Here is a 20,858-nt window from a genome sequence, read left to right as displayed (position 1 = left end):
AGACTAAACTATGAAACATTAAGACAAAAACACACAAAGGAAACACTAAAGACTAAACTATGAAACATTAAGACAAAAACACACAAGGGAAACACTAAAGACTAAACTATGAAACATTAAGACAAAAACACACAAGGGAAACACTAAAGACTAAACTATGAAACATTAAGACAAAAACACACAAGGGAAAAACTAAAGACTAAACTATGAAACATTAAGACAAAAACACACAAGGGAAACACTAAAGACTAAACTATGAAACATTAAGACAAAAACACACAAAGGAAACACTAAAGACTAAACTATGAAACATTAAGACAAAAACACACAAGGGAAACACTAAAGACTAAACTATGAAACATTAAGACAAAAACACACAAGGGAAACACTAAAGACTAAACTATGAAACATTAAGACAAAAACACACAAGGGAAACACTAAAGACTAAACTATGAAACATTAAGACAAAAACACACAAGGGAAACACTAAAGACTAAACTATGAAACATTAAGACAAAAACACACAAGGGAAACACTAAAGACTAAACTATGAAACATTAAGACAAAAACACACAAGGGAAACACTAAAGACTAAACTATGAAACATTAAGACAAAAACACTAAAGACTAAACTATGAAACATTAAGACAAAAACACACAAGGGAAACACTAAAGACTAAACTATGAAACATTAAGACAAAAACACACAAGGGAAACACTAAAGACTAAACTATGAAACATTAAGACAAAAACACTAAAGACTAAACTATGAAACATTAAGACAAAAACACACAAGGGAAACACTAAAGACTAAACTATGAAACATTAAGACAAAAACACACAAAGGAAACGCTAAAGACTAAACTATGAAACATTAAGACAAAAACACTAAAGACTAAACTATGAAACATTAAGACAAAAACACACAAGGGAAACACTAAAGACTAAACTATGAAACATTAAGACAAAAACACACAAGGGAAACACTAAAGACTAAACTATGAAACATTAAGACAAAAACACACAAAGGAAACACTAAAGACTAAACTATGAAACATTAAGACAAAAACACACAAAGGAAACACTAAAGACTAAACTATGAAACATTAAGACAAAAACACACAAAGGAAACACTAAAGACTAAACTATGAAACATTAAGACAAAAACACACAAGGGAAACACTAAAGACTAAACTATGAAACATTAAGACAAAAACACACAAAGGAAACACTAAAGACTAAACTATGAAACATTAAGACAAAAACACACAAAGGAAACACTAAAGACTAAACTATGAAACATTAAGACAAAAACACACAAGGGAAACACTAAAGACTAAACTATGAAACATTAAGACAAAAACACACAAAGGAAACACTAAAGACTAAACTATGAAACATTAAGACAAAAACACACAAAGGAAACACTAAAGACTAAACTATGAAACATTAAGACAAAAACACACAAAGGAAACACTAAAGACTAAACTATGAAACATTAAGACAAAAACACACAAGGGAAACACTAAAGACTAAACTATGAAACATTAAGACAAAAACACTAAAGACTAAACTATGAAACATTAAGACAAAAACACACAAAGGAAACACTAAAGACTAAACTATGAAACATTAAGACAAAAACACACAAAGGAAACACTAAAGACTAAACTATGAAACATTAAGACAAAAACACACAAGGGAAACACTAAAGACTAAACTATGAAACATTAAGACAAAAACACACAAAGGAAACACTAAAGACTAAACTATGAAACATTAAGACAAAAACACACAAAGGAAACACTAAAGACTAAACTATGAAACATTAAGACAAAAACACACAAAGGAAACACTAAAGACTAAACTATGAAACATTAAGACAAAAACGCACAAGGGAAACACTAAAGGAAAGATTCACAGAGGGAAAAATAAACTACAAAATATAACAGGAAACACTAAAGACAGAGAACTCAATTTACCAAGAACAATACACACTAGGACAAAGAAACACAGGTATAGGAAATACAAAATAAAAACACTAGAAACTAAGCTAGGAAACGAGAACTACTAAAACAGGAAATATAAACTGAAAATACAAAACTACATAAGACCAAATCATGACACACACCAGCTTAATGTCGGTTCCTGGACCCAAAGGGACATTTTGTGTATATTAGTTGCCCAGTAATAGTTTCTTAAATGAGGTAGTTCCAATCCAGATCTCTGTCTTTGTAAGAACTCTCTCCTGATCCTGGGGGTCTTGCCTTTCCAAAGGAAGGAGGTCATTAGTTTATCTTTTGTACAAAATGATTTAGGTAAACCAGTTTGAAGTTAGTTGCCTTAGGTGTAAGATAGGGCACAAGATGGTAATGTGTCAGCATCAATATATTTGTACGTAAGGTTTTTTAAATTGTACATTTTGGACACAGTAAGACTTGCTGTTTATGCTAGGCTAAGCTAAGTGCATCTGCTTCAGGTGTACAGACCCTATCTTTTAAAAAAAGAGAAAACTTGTTTTTCCCGAAATGTTGAATTACTTCTTTTAACTACTCTCAGCCTCTTGTTCATTTTAACACCATCCCATTCATATCCATGAATCCAGTATGACAAATACTAGCAGTGTACCATATACAGTATATACCAGTAATTTGCCAAAACCTAATTGATGATTTACTTTCAGGTCACAGATGGAAGTCTGAATGGCTCTTTCAGAATGCAAAATAAATCAACGGCATACACTTCAGATAAGTTTTGTGACTGATGAGTGACAGACTCATTGTAAGAGGTCAGTGTTATCCTTTAGCTGTTCATGCTTAAATACAACAAAACTGCTTGCAATATATCATGCTACACCCCTTATGATAGTGAGTGTTGTAATTGGAAGAGAGATAATTGAAAAAAAAAAGAAAAAAGAAAAGTGTTGAGGAGAGGCTGTGCAGAATATGCAGACTGTTGACTGTTTCACAACATTCCCACAGAGAGTGTGCTGAGTGGGAGCTTCATGTTGATTACCTCTCTGGATTCATTCAGTGTGATTATTGCATTGATACTGTATCTGTGGTCATTTGCAACAAAAGTGCAACTTTTCATTGTATAATGACAATGAACTAAGGCCTTGATAATGTTCTTGGAAAAACAAACCAAATATATTGTAAATAACAATATTATGAATATAAAAAAATCAATAAATGAATACTAGCACAAAAGTCTTAAATCAAAAGAGATAGAAAACATACCATTGTCTGCTGAGGCTTCGCTGCTGTAGCCATCATAATCAGCAGTAACAGGGCTGTACTTGTGCCGACAATGCCAGCTGAAACCATCTGTATGTTTCTCATTAGCAGCTGGCCTGGCTCCTCCTCTGTGGCCTTGAGAACGGCTTATAGCTTCTTGATACTGAGCCATTAGTTCATCCTCACTATCCGAAGATGAGCCCTGAAGATCAGCATCGTTGGCCTTGCCTGTTCAGGTTGAAGACAGTTAGGTTGGTTACTGTGCAACACACTTCAACCATTTAGGCATATGCACTACTGAGAATGTCAGGAAGAATGCCCTGAAATCATTCTGATCTCTTTATTATTCACACATGCACCTCACAGCATAAACGTCACCAACCCCTCCTACCACAAGGAACTCTGGGTAATGTCCCAGTAAAAAATGTGACTGATTGTTTTGAGTCCTTTGTTGTGCTTTTCAGGTTGTTCAGACAGGCCGTCCACCAACGATCCCGATCCATCTGCCCAGCTGTCCTAAGAGTCAGCCGACACTGAGACACTTTAATGGTGTATATCACAAAAGATATATTAGCACCTTTAAAATTTGCAGAGGCTGTTTCTTCAAGACTGTTTTTATAAATTGCACTACTTCTTTCTAACACTGCTGTACATACATAAATAACATGACGCAGTCTAGGCCTGTGAAGGCTGTTTCATCATGAGCCGCAGAGCCAACCGAAGATTTCTGCCTTTTAATAAGACAGTTTTTTCTTACCACTGTAACTTTTGCTGCTTTGCTAAAGTGCTCATGATGGATAGGCCAGATCTTTGTAACATAGCAATAAGTAAGATCTTTTACCTGCTTTTTGTAACATAACAATGAGTAAAGTCTTTTACCTGCTTTTTGTAACATAACAATGAGTAAGGTCTGTTACCTGCTTCTTGTAAAGTGTCTCGAGATAACACTTGTTATGAGTTGACGCTATACAAATAAAAATTGATTGATTGATTGATGATAACCTTTCAGGAGTTCTACACTATTTATGTACAAGTCTAATTTACCGGTGTTTTCTAAACTGTTTGGGGTTTCGTTTGAATTGCACAGCTACTGTATTTGTATCCCTGCACAGGTTATGTCAATTTCTTTTCTATTTTTTGCATAGGTTTCATTTTGATTCATGTAGGGGCTTCTTTAAATCTTTGTTCGGTTAATATATACGTATGGCAGGGGGGACAGCGGCTGTTTAGATGTAAGAATATCATGAATGTCTTTATAATCTGCGACTGGATGCTTTAAATTTCCCTTGGGATCAATAAAGTATCTATCTATCTATGCAAGATGAAACAAGAGTGGTGCACATTCTCTCATCAACACAAGTCACGGCATATCCAGCTATATATTTAGAACGTGACACCATGGCCACGCGTCATCTTTTACAGCCGACAGCAAGACAGCAGAATGTGATGCTGCTACACAGCAAACCTCTAATAAACAGCAACAACCATGGCTGTATCTCCTAAAGTAATTTGCTTTTGAAGGCCCAGGATGGAGTGTCTACTGCATCTGCCAAGAAGAAGGAAATAATTGCGTTTCAAAATTCTATATCTAATCTGGTCCACTGCTCAAGTGAATCTGTTAACTGCAACCAGTATCATTAAAAGAAACAATATTATTATTGATATGATTATTAAGAGATTTACTCAATAGCCTAGTGAGGGAAAGATGGAGGGAGAAAGGAAAGAGGTGTTACTGTTGTGGAAAATTGTTATGTTATAAAAACAATATGTTTGACATGCTGTAGTGTGTGTGTGTGTGTGTGTGTGTGTGTGTGTGTGTGTGTGTCTCCCTCTCTTGTGATCTCTCCAGGTGTTGCCCCTTGCCTCACTGCAGTCACTGATGGAGGACAGTCCTGTGCCCACCCTGTAATCAGTGAGACGACCAGTTCTGTTGAAGGAGGCTGTTTTTTAATAACTTTGTGCTCATTGTTTACCTTGGGGTTTTTGGTTAAAAGGTATTTTGTTGAAGATTGTTAGACTTCTCTTTAGCTGTTTTTTGTTAAGTTTTCCTGATTTTGTAATTTTTGCCTATACTTAGTTCCTCTTTCTTTTCCATGGTTTTTATTTTATTGTTACTTCCCGTGGAGGAAGGACGGTTTTGCTATTGTTGTGAAAAAATCTTTGTTTATGAAGTCATCTGTATTTGCACAGTGTACTTGTAAGTTCGGCTACTAGATTTAAGTACCTTTAACATCAGATACTTTGAAAGGGAGTAAGGAATGTTTTTTCTATTCAGAAGAGTCTTTAAAGTGTTTTTATATCATATTAAAATATGTCTGTCTTTGTACTTCTACAAGTACATTCTGTTACTTTACACAAGTACCTTAAACTCCAAAGACTTTGGATACTTAAGTACATTTATAGTTGGCTACTTTAAGACTTTGACTTTAACTTTTAGCTAAGTAAATATCATGCAGAGGTTAGGCATCATGGAGCCACAAACTTATTGGTCCTCATTCACAAACATGTTCGTAGAAATGTTCTTTCTCTGCACATAAAATAAGTGCATACAAAAAATCACCGTCTGATTCATGACACGTGTGTACCAGCATATTTTGTTCTCACCACCAGGTGTATGTTCGTGAATCAGAATGATTCTATATTAACAGGCTTGTGCTCGCAACCTGCAGTCAGCATACTACCACACCCCCATCTCTCCACATAAGAACATCCGATTGGTGTATCAGGACGAGAGCGGAGAGGTGGAGACACGTAGAAGTGTTTAGGAGATGGCCCCAAAAGGTGAAAAAGGTGTGTCTGGGGGTTTAGATGATGTTACAGTGAATTACAGAGTTGCAGCAGTACGTGTATTGGCAGACAGAATCAGCTGATCAGTCATTCATCACACTGTTCAAACTTTTTGATAGTCTGATGCGCTCTCTTCTGAAGGCACCGGCTGCTATTTGTTTTTATTTTCTTTACACATTCTTAGACATAAATCATAATCATGTATGTTCCCTGCATGCTCTTAAATATTCTCAGATTAATCAGCTGGTTTTGGTATCAGATGTGATATTTCATTTAATACATTTAGTCAATGCATCAGTTAAATCACTTTTTTAATGCTTGTTCTTTAAATATATATATATATATATATAAATATTTTTTTACTGAATGTATTTTTAATATGTCATGCATTTAGTTAAAAGAGTGTATGTTAACATTTTCTGAGAAAGCTGGTCAATCCTTTGTACGGTCTCAGGAATTCAAACGATTTCAGTAGATATTGGTGCGTACGCACTGTTAGTGAATGAGGCCAATTGAGTCTATATATTTTGGAGCCAAGAGGGAGAGAACGTTGGTAGAGGTCCCTATCTGTTCCATAAGGTCCATAACACATACACATGAATGCTTGGCTTACTCTGCTGCTCTGCTTTTTTCCTGAATTCATCAAGGCACTGAAGTCTTCCTGAGTTCTCCAGGGCCAACTTGTTGTTGAGGTACCAGAAGACGAGAGTCATGAGCATGATGAAGAGTCCGATTGTAGTCAGAAACCCAAGCACCTCTGGAGACACTGTGACAAAGACATAAAAGTGAGATTAGTCGTTGTTGGGCATTTTGAATATCAGCAAACTATTGCTTTAGTTAACAAGACTAGGGCAGGTTAAAACAATCCATTCATCAATGCACTGCAATTATTATTTTCTCAATTCAATATCAATTCAGGGAAATCCTGAGATCGATTTTTTTTCCCGTTGTAATGACGCCCCTCTCCACTGGGGGCACTGTGGGTGCTGTGAAATCTGGTCAGGCACATACTGTACTTTAGATCATACTGTATTTCATTTATTTTATTTTTTACATTTTTAAGTCAGTTTGTTTTAAACAAATACAAACACATAATTATTTAACAAATATAAGAAGGTACTGTGAGTAGTTATCTAGGTATTTCTCTCATCTATGTGTAATATTGAATCAATATCGAATCGAAATCGATATCGAATCATGACCCAAATTGAATTGTGAGGTTGTGGACAATACCCAGCAAGTAAGACCAAGGCCAACATGACTGTAGCTTTGATCTAATATAAATGCTATTGCTAATCAATGATTCTCCAAATGAAGACAACTCACCCTTTCCTGATTTGATAATAATACACTCTCATATCTGTTTGCCACTTGTATATCTTTTTCTTAAACAGTTACAATATCGTGGTGGTTTATTAGCCTAATGCTCAAAACCAGCCTCTCAAAACATTTGCTGGCTATAGGGTTGAGTGTTATGCAAAGCCATTTGTAGAGGCTGACCACCCTCTGTAACACAATGAAAACTTACACCAACTCTCTCACCTAAAGCAGTAGCAGCCCCCATACATTGATGAGATTAATGTACAAAAAGATTGACATACATCCGTGAGACGTTTACTGAATTTCACCAAAGGGAAAAGTAGTAATTAGCCCTTTTCTACAGCAAGAACTTTCCCCCGGAACAAGTAAACTTTTGAGGAAATATGCTTATTTCGACCTCAACAACCATGGTCTAAATTTGAGTTTTGGGGTAATAGATCGACACCTAAAAAAGACCCTACTCAGGTGTATACTTTCCCAAGGTCCAGGGACCTTGATGGGCAGAGCCTGTAGCATCTGCAGGGCTGAATGTCTCTGATTAGTCAGGCACTCGCAGGGTTTAAGATGAACCACCATGTTTTCAACATGCAGCTAATAAAGGACAAGAAGAAGAGCATCCATATGAGTACAAGTAAAATGATAGGAATAAAATTAAAATAAAGATAAAGCTACAATGAATTTACAAGTATTATTAGCAAGTATTAAGTTAACTATACAATGAAGATCTTAAATATACGCAAAAAACTATATCGGAAATTAGGGCTGGTTTAAATCGATTCATCAATGCATTGCAATTATTATTTTCCTAATTCAATATCGATTCAGGGAAACCCTGAGATTGATTGTTTTCATTGTAATAACACCCCTCTCCACTGGGGGCACTGTGGGTGCTGTGAATTCAGGTCAGGCACAATTGAGCACTTTACATAACAGTTTTTGTCCGTGTTTTTGTCCGTGCCATTACAGCACTGTTTTCTTTCACTAATGTGCACTTATAGATCATACTGTACTTTAATGTTTTATTATTTGTTTATTAAAGAATAATGCAACGATAAAATATATTTCTGAGTCAGTTTGTTTCTAAACCTATACAAACAATGTACACATAATTATTTAACAAATATCAGAAGGTACTGTGATGAGTTTTCTGGGTATTCCTGTCATCTGTGTGTATTATTAAATTAATATTGAAGCATATTGATCTATATCGAATCGAAACGTGACCCAAAGAATTGAATTGAATTGAATTGAATTGTGAGGTTGTGGACAATACCCAGCTCTACTAATTTAAATTTCATTCAATTTAATTCAAACAACTTGATTTATCCATTATGAACTTCAGATATGTAAAAAGCATCAGTGCACACACAGCACAAAAACAAACCACACATACGTATCACATATCAAAATCCAAAGTGCAATCAGAGAGAGTCCTGAGACTTGTGAGTCCTTGAGCTTGTAAGCTATAACACATAATGCATGACATATCAGCAATAAATAATGCTAAAGATTCTAGGTTAAAAGGAAGTCAGACTTTTTCTTGCTTTATGCGCCACTAAACAGCTTTCATAGGACTGCACAGGGTTCCACCTCCAATGCTGTATCCATTCTATAAAACATGTTTCAAGAAGTTGTGAAAGAAGATCTTCACTGCCAACTGAGGCTCTGACTGAGAAGTCTTTGCTTTGACCAAGCAAAGTGCTGCTCACTCCCTGAGAAAGTTTGTCTCAACTGCATTGAGCAAAGAATGTGAGCAGACAGAGCTCATGTTTGTTGAGTTTGCTGCCAACCTGAAAAGCTCCGAAACAGACAACTCCAATGACATGGATTGGGTACTCAGGGAAATTCAACTGGAGAACCACAGCAGAAGGAACACTTTATGTGTGGAAGACACAGAGGGCGGGGACTGAATGGATACCCAGTGTCCTGGGAGAGGAGCCCGGGTCAGAGAGCCCACAGAACCTTCAATTCTAAATCAAAGACATCTCAGACCCCCAGGCCTGTTTTGATTCATCTAATTCGATTCCAGGACCGAGAAGAAAACCTTCAGTTTGCCAAGGCAAAAGGAAGCATCACTGTCAACGACAAAATAAAACCAGATTTTTTGCCAACATGAGGATCTGGCCAGACGCCGCAAACAGCTTATTCCAGCCTTTAAAGCCATAACAAGAGAGAGGCATCACCTGTTAACTCATCTATCCTGCATGACTGAAGGTCCAGTCCAGAGATGGACCAATCTGTCTCTTCCATACAGCGGGGGATGTGCGAACCTGAACCGAGAAGCACCGCTAATGGCTATGTTTAGTCGGCTCAATTACTGGATTATTTATTTAAACGGAGAGTCGGTGAATAAATCCAAACCTGCCCACCTTTCCTTCCATTATCCTCTAACCTTTTCTTAAAAAAACATAGATGTGTAAATGATTAAGGAGTGAGAGAGACTGTTGCAGGATTTGAAACACAATTCCGTGTGTAACTGACTACCTGACAGTAATTTGGCCTGTCCTCTCCTTTTTTAAACAAGATCATTAAATATGACCTCATAACCTGTGTTTTTGACATGTCTATATATACCGCCTGGGAACGCATTGGAATCTCCCAAGAGGAGCAGGAAAACGTTATTGGAGAGAGGGAAGGGTTGACTTACTGCGCCTGCTGCCACCGTGAGCCGACCTCACATAAGAGGAAGAAAAGGGATGGATGGAGATCATTAAACATCTGACCACCCCTCTTTAATTTGTTAATTAGTTCATTAAGAAGGGGACATTTATGAGATCCTAATTGTGGGCATTTAGAAAATACCTATTAGGCTATACTGTATGTTTGAGTTGCATACAAATTGACGTATAATGACTTATGAAGTTATGAGTATCCTTGTGGAATTGTACACACAAGTGAATATAAATATATAGTTGTTTACTTGCATTCGTCACTTCCTTTTTTCTTCTCGTTGACTAATTTTCTTAGCTGAACAGCCAATCAGAGTCATTCCTCTCACCAACTGCGCCGACCGATTTCTGAGGAAGGGCATGTTGGCTCAAAATGTCACTTGTTAATAAATCCTTCAAACGAGAGCTTCTTTGTGTGCAGATTCTGTTTTGCTTCTCTTAACAAAATTGTTCATTGACATTTGACTGATTTGAACCTCCCTTCTCAAAGGGTTTTGTGAGCCTGGCCATTACAGCTGCTAAAACTGCATCTAAGTGAAATCATGAAGATACCCCTTATATCACTTGACTTAGATCAATGAGGTTATATTTAATTCAGGCACCCCTTTAGAGAAAATAAGATGCCATACATATGAAAAAGCCCACGGCTAGTTTCATTAGACATTGGGACCTTGGATGGCCTATATAGATTCATGTCAGTACACTGCATAATTTAATATCTATTCTTTTACTTTTTATTAGTTTTATTAATTTCTTTTTTTTTCATAAACCTTTATTCTGTTGATTAGGAGAAGGGTGGAGGATCAGTGAACATGTGGGAGGGGAAAGGTACATCTGTATTTTATGTTGCAAATAGAAGGTACAGAGTCTCTTGTCATGGCATTGGCTCTATGTTATGTTCTATTGTAGTTTGCTATGCTTTGCTATGGTCTCCCCTACTCTAGAATATTAAAATAACTTGGTCTTATTATGAGGACAAGTAATAAACGAGTGACAGCTGTCCAGCACTACTTTACGCACAATGCTCATTTACACAATAGGGTACATGCAGGTAATGAAGATGTTCCATACGAGAAGGCAGAATGTGTGAAGCAGCCATTGTCGTGTCTCCAGTGAACTGGTAAATGGACTTGAGCTTGTTTAGCACTTTTGTAGTCTTCTGACTAATCTAAGCAGTTCCAACACAGCAGGTCACACCGAACCATTCACACACTGAAAGTCTACTGAGTAAAGAGTCCATCAGTATTAACTCATCCATTCATACACATTCACACACTGATGGTAGAAGCTGCTGTGTAAAGAGACCATCAGTATTAACTCATCCATTCATACACATTCACACACTGAGAGTCTGCTGTGTAAAGAGTCCATCAGTATTAACTCATCCATTCATACACATTCACACACTGATGGTAGAGGCTGCTGTGTAAAGAGTCCATCAGTATTAACTCATCCATTCATACACATTCACACACTGATGGCTGCTGTGTAAAGAGTCCATCAGTATTAACTCACTCATTCATATAAATGTCTACACTGATGGTAGAGGCTGCTGAGTAAAGAGTCCATCAGTATTAACTCATCCATTCATACACATTCACACACTGATGGTAGAGGCTGCTGTGTAAACAGTCCATCAGTATTAACTCACCCATTCATATACATGTCTACACTGATGGTAGAGGCTGCTGAGTAAAGAGTCCATCAGTATTAACTCATCCATTCATACACATTCACACACTGATGGTAGAGGCTGCTGTGTAAAGAGTCCATCAGTATTAACTCATCCATTCATACACATTCACACACTGATGGTAGAGGCTGCTGCGTAAAGAGTCCATCATTATTAACTCATCCATTCATACACATTCACACACTGATGGTAGAGGCTGCTGCGTAAAGAGTCCATCCGTATTAACTCATCCATTCATACACATTCACACACGGATGGTAGAGGCTGCTGAGTAAAGAGTCCATCAGTATTAACTCATCCATTCATACACATTCACACACTGGTGGTAGAGGCTGCTGAGTAAAGAGTCCATCAGTATTAACTCATCTATTCATACACATTCACACACTGGTGGTAGAGGCTGCTGAGTAAAGAGTCCATCAGTATTAACTCATCCATTCATACACATTCACACACTGATAGTAGAGGCTGCTGAGTAAAGAGTCCATCAGTATTAACTCATCCATTCATACACATTCACACACTGGTGGTAGAGGCTGCTGAGTAGAGTCCATCAGTATTAACTCATCCATTCATACACATTAACACACTGATGGTAGAGGCTGCTGTGTAAAGAGTCCATCAGTATTAACTCATCCATTCATACACATTCACACACTGATGGTAGAGGCTGCTGTGTAAAGAGTCCATCAGTATTAACTCACCCATTCATATACATGTCTACACTGATGGTAGAGGCTGCTGTGTAAAGAGTCCATCAGTATTAACTCATCCATTCATACACATTCACACACTGATGGTAGAGGCTGCTGTGTAAAGAGTCCATCAGTATTAACTCATCCATTCATACACATTCACACACTGATGGTAGAGGCTGCTGTGTAAAGAGTCCATCAGTATTAACTCATCCATTCATACACATTCACACACTGGTGGTAGAGGCTGCTGAGTAAAGAGTCCATCAGTATTAAATCATCCATTCATACACATTCACACACTGATGGTAGAGGCTGCTGTGTAAAGAGTCCATCAGTATTAACTCATCCATTCATACACATTTACACACTGATGGTAGAGGCTGCTGTGTAAACAGTCCATCAGTATTAACTCATCCATTCATACACATTCACACACTGGTGGTAGAGGCTGCTGTGTAACGAGTCCATCAGTATTAACTCATCCATTCATACACATTCACACACTGATGGTAGAGGCTGCTGTGTAAAGAGTCCATCAGTATTAACTCACCCATTCATAAACATTCACACACTGATAGTAGAGGCTGCTGAGTAAAGAGTCCATCAGTATTAACTCATCCATTCATACACATTGACACACTGATGGTAGAGGCTGCTGAGTAAAGAGTCCATCAGTATTAACTCATCCATTCATACACATTCACACACTGATGGTAGAGGCTGCTGAGTAAAGAGTCCATCAGTATTAACTCATCCATTCATACACATTCACACACTGATGGTAGAGGCTGCTGAGTAAAGAGTCCATCAGTATTAACTCACCCATTCATAAACATTCACACACTGATGGTAGAGGCTGCTGAGTAAAGAGTCCATCAGTATTAACTCATCCATTCATACACATTCACATACTGATGGTAGAGGCTGCTGAGTAAAGAGTCCATCAGTATTAACTCATCCATTCATACACATTCACATACTGATGGTAGAGGCTGCTGAGTAAAGAGTCCATCAGTATTAACTCATCCATTCATACATCATCTCAGAGCAGCGATACACATTGACACGTGACTGCAGGAGCTGGGTATCCATCTGCAACCTTCTGATTGGGAGACGACCAACTCAAACATTGACCCACAGCTCTAGTTATTTTGGTTACATGGGTGAGATTAGAGAAATGGGACCAACAGGGGCCAGTACCCACCAGAATACACTGACCAGAAAGTATCGGCAACTTCCTACGGCTAATCCTTTTTGTCGCCCAGCCTGTGCCAAATAGATTCCCTTTAAGTATCTAATAATTAAATGAAATTACAAAATATGAAACTGTAATTGGCTTAAGTGTTACCATATTGTTAATCTACCAACAGTAATATCACAATTATAAATGATTTAAAATAAGCTATCTGCCTGACAACAGTGTAGACAAACAAAAAAAATGTGTATATTAGACAAAATTCTCAAAGCCAAAAATGTTATTTTCTTTTTTTTTTAAATATGACACAAATTAAGGTGCATGGAAGGCTCATTTTAATATTTTCCGTCAACTGTACTTGAAAACAATGAATGCCAGCAGTTAGCACTTGACAACAGCATAGGCCAACAACAGTAACTATACCCCAACCCCAGGACAGTGGAACAGAAGAATGAGGACATGTAAAAACTGATAAATGGTGATGAAGAAAGTGGAGTAGGAGGAGCCATGTTAGGTCAAAAGCCAACTTTCAAGAGCTCTGATAGGCCCTACCTTTTCTGACGCAGATCAGCTCATGTACTCCACAGTTTCGCTCGCCACCTGGAAACACAATTTGATTTCATGAGAGCTGCTGTAAGGGGGGGAAGGGGGGAAGGGGGGAGGGGTGGATACATAAGAAAAATGGAAACACATTGAAATATGGTGGAACATTTGAACAACTTTGTATATAAGGACAAAAACAACACAGATCTAAGACAGATAATATATGGTACTGGTAAGGTGCTGCTTTGGCTAAGAAACACTTAATTTATTGCACCTCAGATATTGAATACTTAATGAAATGACATCATGTACTTGTTGCTGCTCCATGGTCATAAGCAACTGATTACATGTATGTCATTTCCAGCTTGATTGGAGTTTTACAGTGTGCAGAGGCTTGTTATGCTTCTACACACTAACATTGATGTGTCTTTTGACTGCCCAAAGTACTCTTGAGTTGGTGATTTATCAGCACTGAATAGGTTTGGGTCTGAAAACCGTGCATGGGGGAGTCTGGGACTCCTGACTAAAGACCTTCGCCCTGTTCCTTTTAATTAAGGACAGTTTGGAAAATTGCGAGGCCAGTGTCTGCTGGAGGGAAGACCAGGGTGACGAGATCCAAGAACCAAAAACAACAGGAATCGATTCAGGGCAGTGTTAAACAATATTTTGCTTAGGATCTAGATCACTGAGGATCAAAATAAAGTCTGTAGGAAGACCTTAAACCACCAAGTTATAGATCGCTGAGGATCAAAACTAGGGAACGTTGTTGTTATTTATTATTAATTATAATAAACAGAAAATAAACATGGGAAACAGTATATAGTTATACAGTTATAGTTGTTCTTGTGGTTAAGAGGGACCAACATATGAGGGAGATGTGAAGTACATGAAAGACAAGGAGAATGTGAAATATCTCAAAATAAAGTATGGTTTTAAGGGACCTTGGAAGACACATGCTAGACTGGTTGTGAACATAAAAAGTCAGTGTAAGGACAGTAAGAAACGTAAGAAAAAGAATGGTTAGAATGAAGCACAAAACTGGCTAGATGAAGCAAAGAGACGCCCGGCAGGAAAGGACAGAGAGAAAGAAGAAGAGATGAAAACTAAACTGTGTTCTCTGAATCTTTGCGAGAAACATGACTCCAACTGGGACGAGGTCATTGTCAGACCACAAGGAGGAAATGATGACTTGGGACCGAGAACGGATCCCCCCCCACCAGCCCGTTCTCCCAGACAACCCCTCGATGCCATCGGCATCACTTTGTTTTTATAGACATATTACTGACCCCGGGGCATAAGGTGGACGGTATATCAGATACAATTACCACTGCATCTACAAAAACCCCTACTGGTACCAGCACCCCTTTGGCAAAACCAACATGGCTGAGCAGGAAGAGGACACATAGCAACAAGAGCAACATGATGGAGGCCTTTTTAAGCATGCAAAATATCTGTTTGCTGCCATGGTGCAGAGGTCCTCACATCCACATTCCACTCCAATAACCCCTTCTCTTGAGGACACACCAGACATTCACAACCTTTAAGGTGTCTGTTTGCCCATATATAGCATATTCTAGTAATTTATCATATTACCAGCTCTTTTTTTGTATTTCTTTGTTGTATTATGGCATTTAATAGTATAAACTATGATAATTCCCCCCTTTCAGTCTACTTGTTTTCAGGAGTTTGTTTTAAATAAATATATTTGAATGTCTTTAACAGTGTCAAAAGGCCCCTGCTCAGTAGCGACCCCATCAGTTGGCCCCCTCCGCAGGATCTGGGGGCAACTGAAACAGGGGCACCCCTGCATCACACAATGACTTAAGTAATAAAAATGATAATATATATAGAAAGAAAGAGTTGAAGGAAAAGAGGAAAGGGGGAAAAAATAAAAAGGAGGAAAAAAAATAAAAAGTAAAAAAATACAAATATAGCATACACTTGAATTCTACACACACACACACACACACACACACACACACACACACACACACACACACACACACAAGCAGGGCTCTTCAACACCCTCAACATACAAAGTTGCTAAACGTTATTATTACTCCCTGCTTGCCTGTTTTGTCTTTGTCTATGCTGTGCATTGTATCGTCGAGTCTTCCCTGTCTCCTACATACTATTGCTCTTGTCATGTCAGTCACTCGTCTTGTATTGTTCTGCATCACCTAATAAATATAACAAATTAAAAAATTAAAAAGGCCCCTGGTCCTCAGCGGAAGTTTAGCTGCTAAATGACGAGACTGTCAGAAAAACTTTCCTGCCAAACTCAGAGCTGAAAAGCAAGTTGTTTTGAAGCAGATCTATCCAGCAGCTGTGTGTGGGAGAAAGCCCTTGGTGCTCTTTCACTCCTCTCACACTTACCACACACAATACTTGTTAAAAAAAAACATTTTCTCTTATCTGATCTTGAGCACATTTGAGGGAAAAGCTTTTTAAGACTTTAGTAGCGTCATACCTAAACATAGACCCAGGATGAGAAAAAAACAGGAATGCCTATAAACTTGTAAAGATAAGCCTTACTTTCATCTCTAATTGCTACTTTGTGTACTTAACAGGTCTGTTCATTCACGAGACAAGAGCAACTAAAATGATTTTATTTACAGAACATCATGATTTGCAGGCCTGTCCCCAACTGCACAATTTACATAGTCAAACCTGATTGGTCAGATTTGACCCACCGCTGACCGGTCGTCAATTGTTTTGTTGTTTTTCTGCTCTCACTGATCCGCATTCTCATGTTCAACCACATAATTATGTCTTGTAGACTTGGAACAAATGTTATTATTTGACAGGACTTGATCCATCATTTGTCACAAAAACCCTTTTCACACATATAGAAATCTCCTGAAAAACTCTGGAGATTAGTCTACCCAGAGGTTCTTTAGGCTATGTGTGAACGCAAACAGACGCATTTTTCACAGACTTTACCCGGAGTTTCTCCTCCAGACCCCTAGTATTTTATCCGTATTAGTATTTATGTCTGAACGCGGCCGCATATACTCCGGAGATTTCACCTCGAGCCAATAGAAAGAGAATGACGTTTATATAGTGACTGTTTAAAGTGTCTGCACGCGACCACTACAATCTCCGTGCACGCAATTAAACGTCTGCATTCTGTTTTCTGTTCATCAGTATGTTGTTCTCCTCTCTTTTGTGGATGTTGTCATTCCATTGGATTACACATAGCATTGATAGAAAGACAAATATTCTCATTATAACGTCATGTAGCGGACTCTGTTGCTTCAGCCGCTACTTCCGTGTTGTTTTTTTACGTCACGTCTCCTGATCATAATAATCCACCAGATCAGGTCCCCACCGTTCAAATCCAGTGAGAGATTTGATCCCAAACACAAAATATCCATGAAGATCCATGAACATGGTCATTTCTTCATGCACACACTAAGAAGAAACATTTAAAGTAGAAGTGGAGAAAAAAAGATGCTTTAGAAATGATTATAGAGCTGGGTATTGTCCACTACCTCACAATTCAATTCCATATCGATTCGATTCGATATAGATCAATATGCTTCAATATTAATTTAATAATACACACAGATGACAGGAATACCCAGAAAACTCATCACAGTACCTTCTGATATTTGTTAAATAATTATGTGTACATTGTTTGTATAGGTTTAGAAACAAACTGACTCAGAAATATATTTTATCGTTGCATTATTCTTTAACAAACAAATAATAAAACAAATAAAATAAAAAGTACAGTATGATCTAAAGGGCACATTGGTGCCAGAGCTGAATTTGCAGCAAAATCATAATAAAGAAAACAGTACTGTAATTTGATGGACAAAAACTGTTGTGTAAAGTGCACAATTGTGCCTGACCTGAATTCACAGCACCCACAGTGCCCCCAGTGGAGAGGGGTGTCATTACAATGAAAACAATCAATTCAGGGAAATCCTGAGATGGATTTTTTTTTCAGGATTTCCCTGAATCGATATCGAATTGGGAAAATAATAATTGCAATGCATTGATGAATCGATTTTTTTAACCAGCCCTAAATGATGAAACACACCATGTCCAAATAGCAGAGGCAAAAATACAAATGTACTTTTAGAATGACTTTTAGGAGTGTTGAGACAGTAGGCTATTTGTCACACAGAGAGAGAATGACACATATGTCTGTTTTCAAATGCAGTAATCACTTCCATAATCATGCCATCTACTACGTCACCGTGGGGGAAGGTCCTAACACAGACCCAGTACGGTGCGTTCAAGGTCCCATGGAAATAGGGGAAGTTTTAGGTGGCTGTATCTGTACTATAATATCAGCCTTATATCTATTATCATTATTATAAATATTAATGTGAATCTTAGAGCTTCTCAATTTCATACGTGATAATATACATACTTAGTTGTTACTGCTACACATACTTTTACCATACTTACTGACATTATAAATCTATCTTCATCATGTTGTTGTTGCTCGGCTTCTGCCGTTGTTTGCTCAAGTTTCTGCCTGTTAAAATGACTTTTTTCCATGCCATTGCTTTGCCAGTCCTAAGTCCATTACTGCCATGCACGAGTGGTGATAACTATGTGACTGCACACTTAATAAATATTGTCTATTAATACAGTCAATTTGATTTTGTATGTTTTTTTCTGTCTTGTCATTATGGACCCCATGAAGAATAGTGTTTACTGAGGTAACAATTAATGGGGATCCAATGTAGAATAAAATAATCACAAAGATGATACATCCTCCCAAAGGCATGTATTTTATTTTGTTGCATATTAGACAAATACAATCAGGTGTTGTGTTACTTATTTTCATAGAAATATTATTTATTTCTATGTTGCTCTTTATTTACCTGAGCTCGCTTAATAAACATCCAACAAGATGCAACATTATAAGAAGTCATAACTTAAGCTAGCATGGCAGAGGTCTGAATGAATAGGGAATGGTTAATATCATTAGCATGGGCAAAATCATGTAGGCTATAGAAGATGAGTATCAAGTCAAAGACTTAAGACTTCACATGGACTTGTGCACATCTCTGATATTAAGATGTGCAAAATTCTATCAGGTTCTAAAAATGATGGTGGGGCTCGAGCCCCCCAGCTTGAATGGGCCGGATGAATCTAGATGTGAATAGGTCTTTCATCCCATCTGCCATCAGACTGTTTAATCAGACTCTTTAACAGCATCACCACCTCATGCTACACATTGTGTGTGTTTTTAATAACAATAACTCTTTCCAGCGTAGTTACTGTGTAATTTTACATTATTGTATTTTTTTATTTAACTGATGTAAATATGTTGATTTGATTTTTAACTTCTATTTTTATTTTTAATAATTATATTCCCGTCCCGTTTTCTTGAGCTGCTGTAATGCACAAATTTCCCCCACGGGGGATCAATAAAGTTTATCTTTAACTTTATCTTTATATCTTTGAGAGGGATTTTCCATGCTCACCTTATTGTTATCATTAATCATTGTCTGCTAAAGTCATTATTAAGCTACAGTATAAAGACAGTCATACATGAGTAGTCACTAGGGCTGGGCGATATGTCCTCTAATCAATATCACCATTCATTGAACATTTTACCTTGATTATGATTAATGAACAATGATTTTGTTCGTATATATGGGATAATGAAAACATGAAAATAATTCATATTAATTAACAATATTATTAAGCAGAAAATAAACCATTGAGGTTTAAGATGTCTGTTTTCAAGTCAAAGTGTGTGACAAAAATCAAGGAAGCATCGAAATACTGAGACAGAATTAAAGTTAGGATATGACAAGAGAAGAAAGGAGATGAGCAAAAAGACATAGGCCTACTCACCGAATAGGATAGAAGGATAGTTAAAAATACAACTAGCTGGAGGGGCAAGCCAAGATATAAACAAGAAATGATTCATTTCAAATCACCTGTATTCTTCATTTGGTGATTATTTCACAAAGCTGACTTCATCTTCACATGAATCAACTGGACGTTATTCCTCCCACACCTTGTCAAATTCAACATGCTTTTTAAATAGGCCAACAAACAGAAGGACCAGCCCACTTCAACGATAACCACATTTTACAGGAACGTAAAAATATATCTAGGCCAATCCCAGTTTGAGCCGAGCTGCACACAGGGTCTGTCCTTTCAGCATCTCTGAGAGAAACACAGACAGCAAACCCGGATTCGGGATATATTTGTCTCTCCACTATAACACAGCAACCGAAAAAAAAACCTTGATATTAATAAAAGGAAAACATTTCAATCGATTCCAGCAAAAGCATCCACCGTTCTCTTGAAATGACATTCACCGTGCTCCTTTAGTTTTAAACGGTACGTATCATTTCCAGTACAAGTTAATTACAGCGAATAGATAGACATAATCGGCCTACTTACCATCAATCGCCATGATGTTCTGTTCGGCTCCCACCAAAGCCGCCAGTGGGGGGGGGGGGGGGCTTTGCAATGATAGATGGAGGGGCGTTCACAGTGTGGTACAGTCCATAAGGCACTATCGAGTCTGCCTGCTGCTTGAATATCTATAGGCTACTGTATCTGTTAGGTTGTTTCATGTGTGGTATAGCCTTTCTATTTCATGAAATAAAAGATAAAAAAATATGCAAGAAAAATGCATAAATGTGCCATTGACTGCACAACGTTAATATTCAAATAGAATAACGGTGTATTTTAGAGCAACCAACACCGCAGGGAAAGGAAATGTATGTATTT

General features: G+C 37.6%; 1 protein-coding gene across 3 annotated transcripts in view; it reads right to left on the bottom strand.

Moving 5' to 3' along the window:
• Positions 1–20,567, bottom strand: part of syt14a (synaptotagmin XIVa) — a 31,826-nt gene extending 11,259 nt beyond the window's left edge. For 2 of the 3 annotated variants that reach the window (XM_061062828.1, XM_061062829.1), the window contains exons 1-4: positions 20,526–20,567; positions 14,151–14,198; positions 6,637–6,789; positions 3,240–3,464 (exon numbers count right to left, since the gene is read on the bottom strand). In XM_061062828.1, coding sequence (XP_060918811.1) covers positions 3,240–3,464; positions 6,637–6,789; positions 14,151–14,198; positions 20,526–20,538 — 439 coding nt within the window. In that variant the 5' untranslated portion in view covers positions 20,539–20,567. The remainder of the gene's footprint in view (positions 1–3,239; positions 3,465–6,636; positions 6,790–14,150; positions 14,199–20,525) is intronic. The other variant, XM_061062830.1, reaches the window with a different exon arrangement.
• Between the last annotated feature and the right edge of the window lie 291 nt (positions 20,568–20,858).

Source organism: Labrus mixtus, chromosome 18 (genome assembly GCF_963584025.1).
Source record: "Labrus mixtus chromosome 18, fLabMix1.1, whole genome shotgun sequence".
Lineage (NCBI taxonomy): Eukaryota > Metazoa > Chordata > Actinopteri > Labriformes > Labridae > Labrus > Labrus mixtus.
This window is presented reverse-complemented; position numbering and strand designations above follow the sequence as displayed.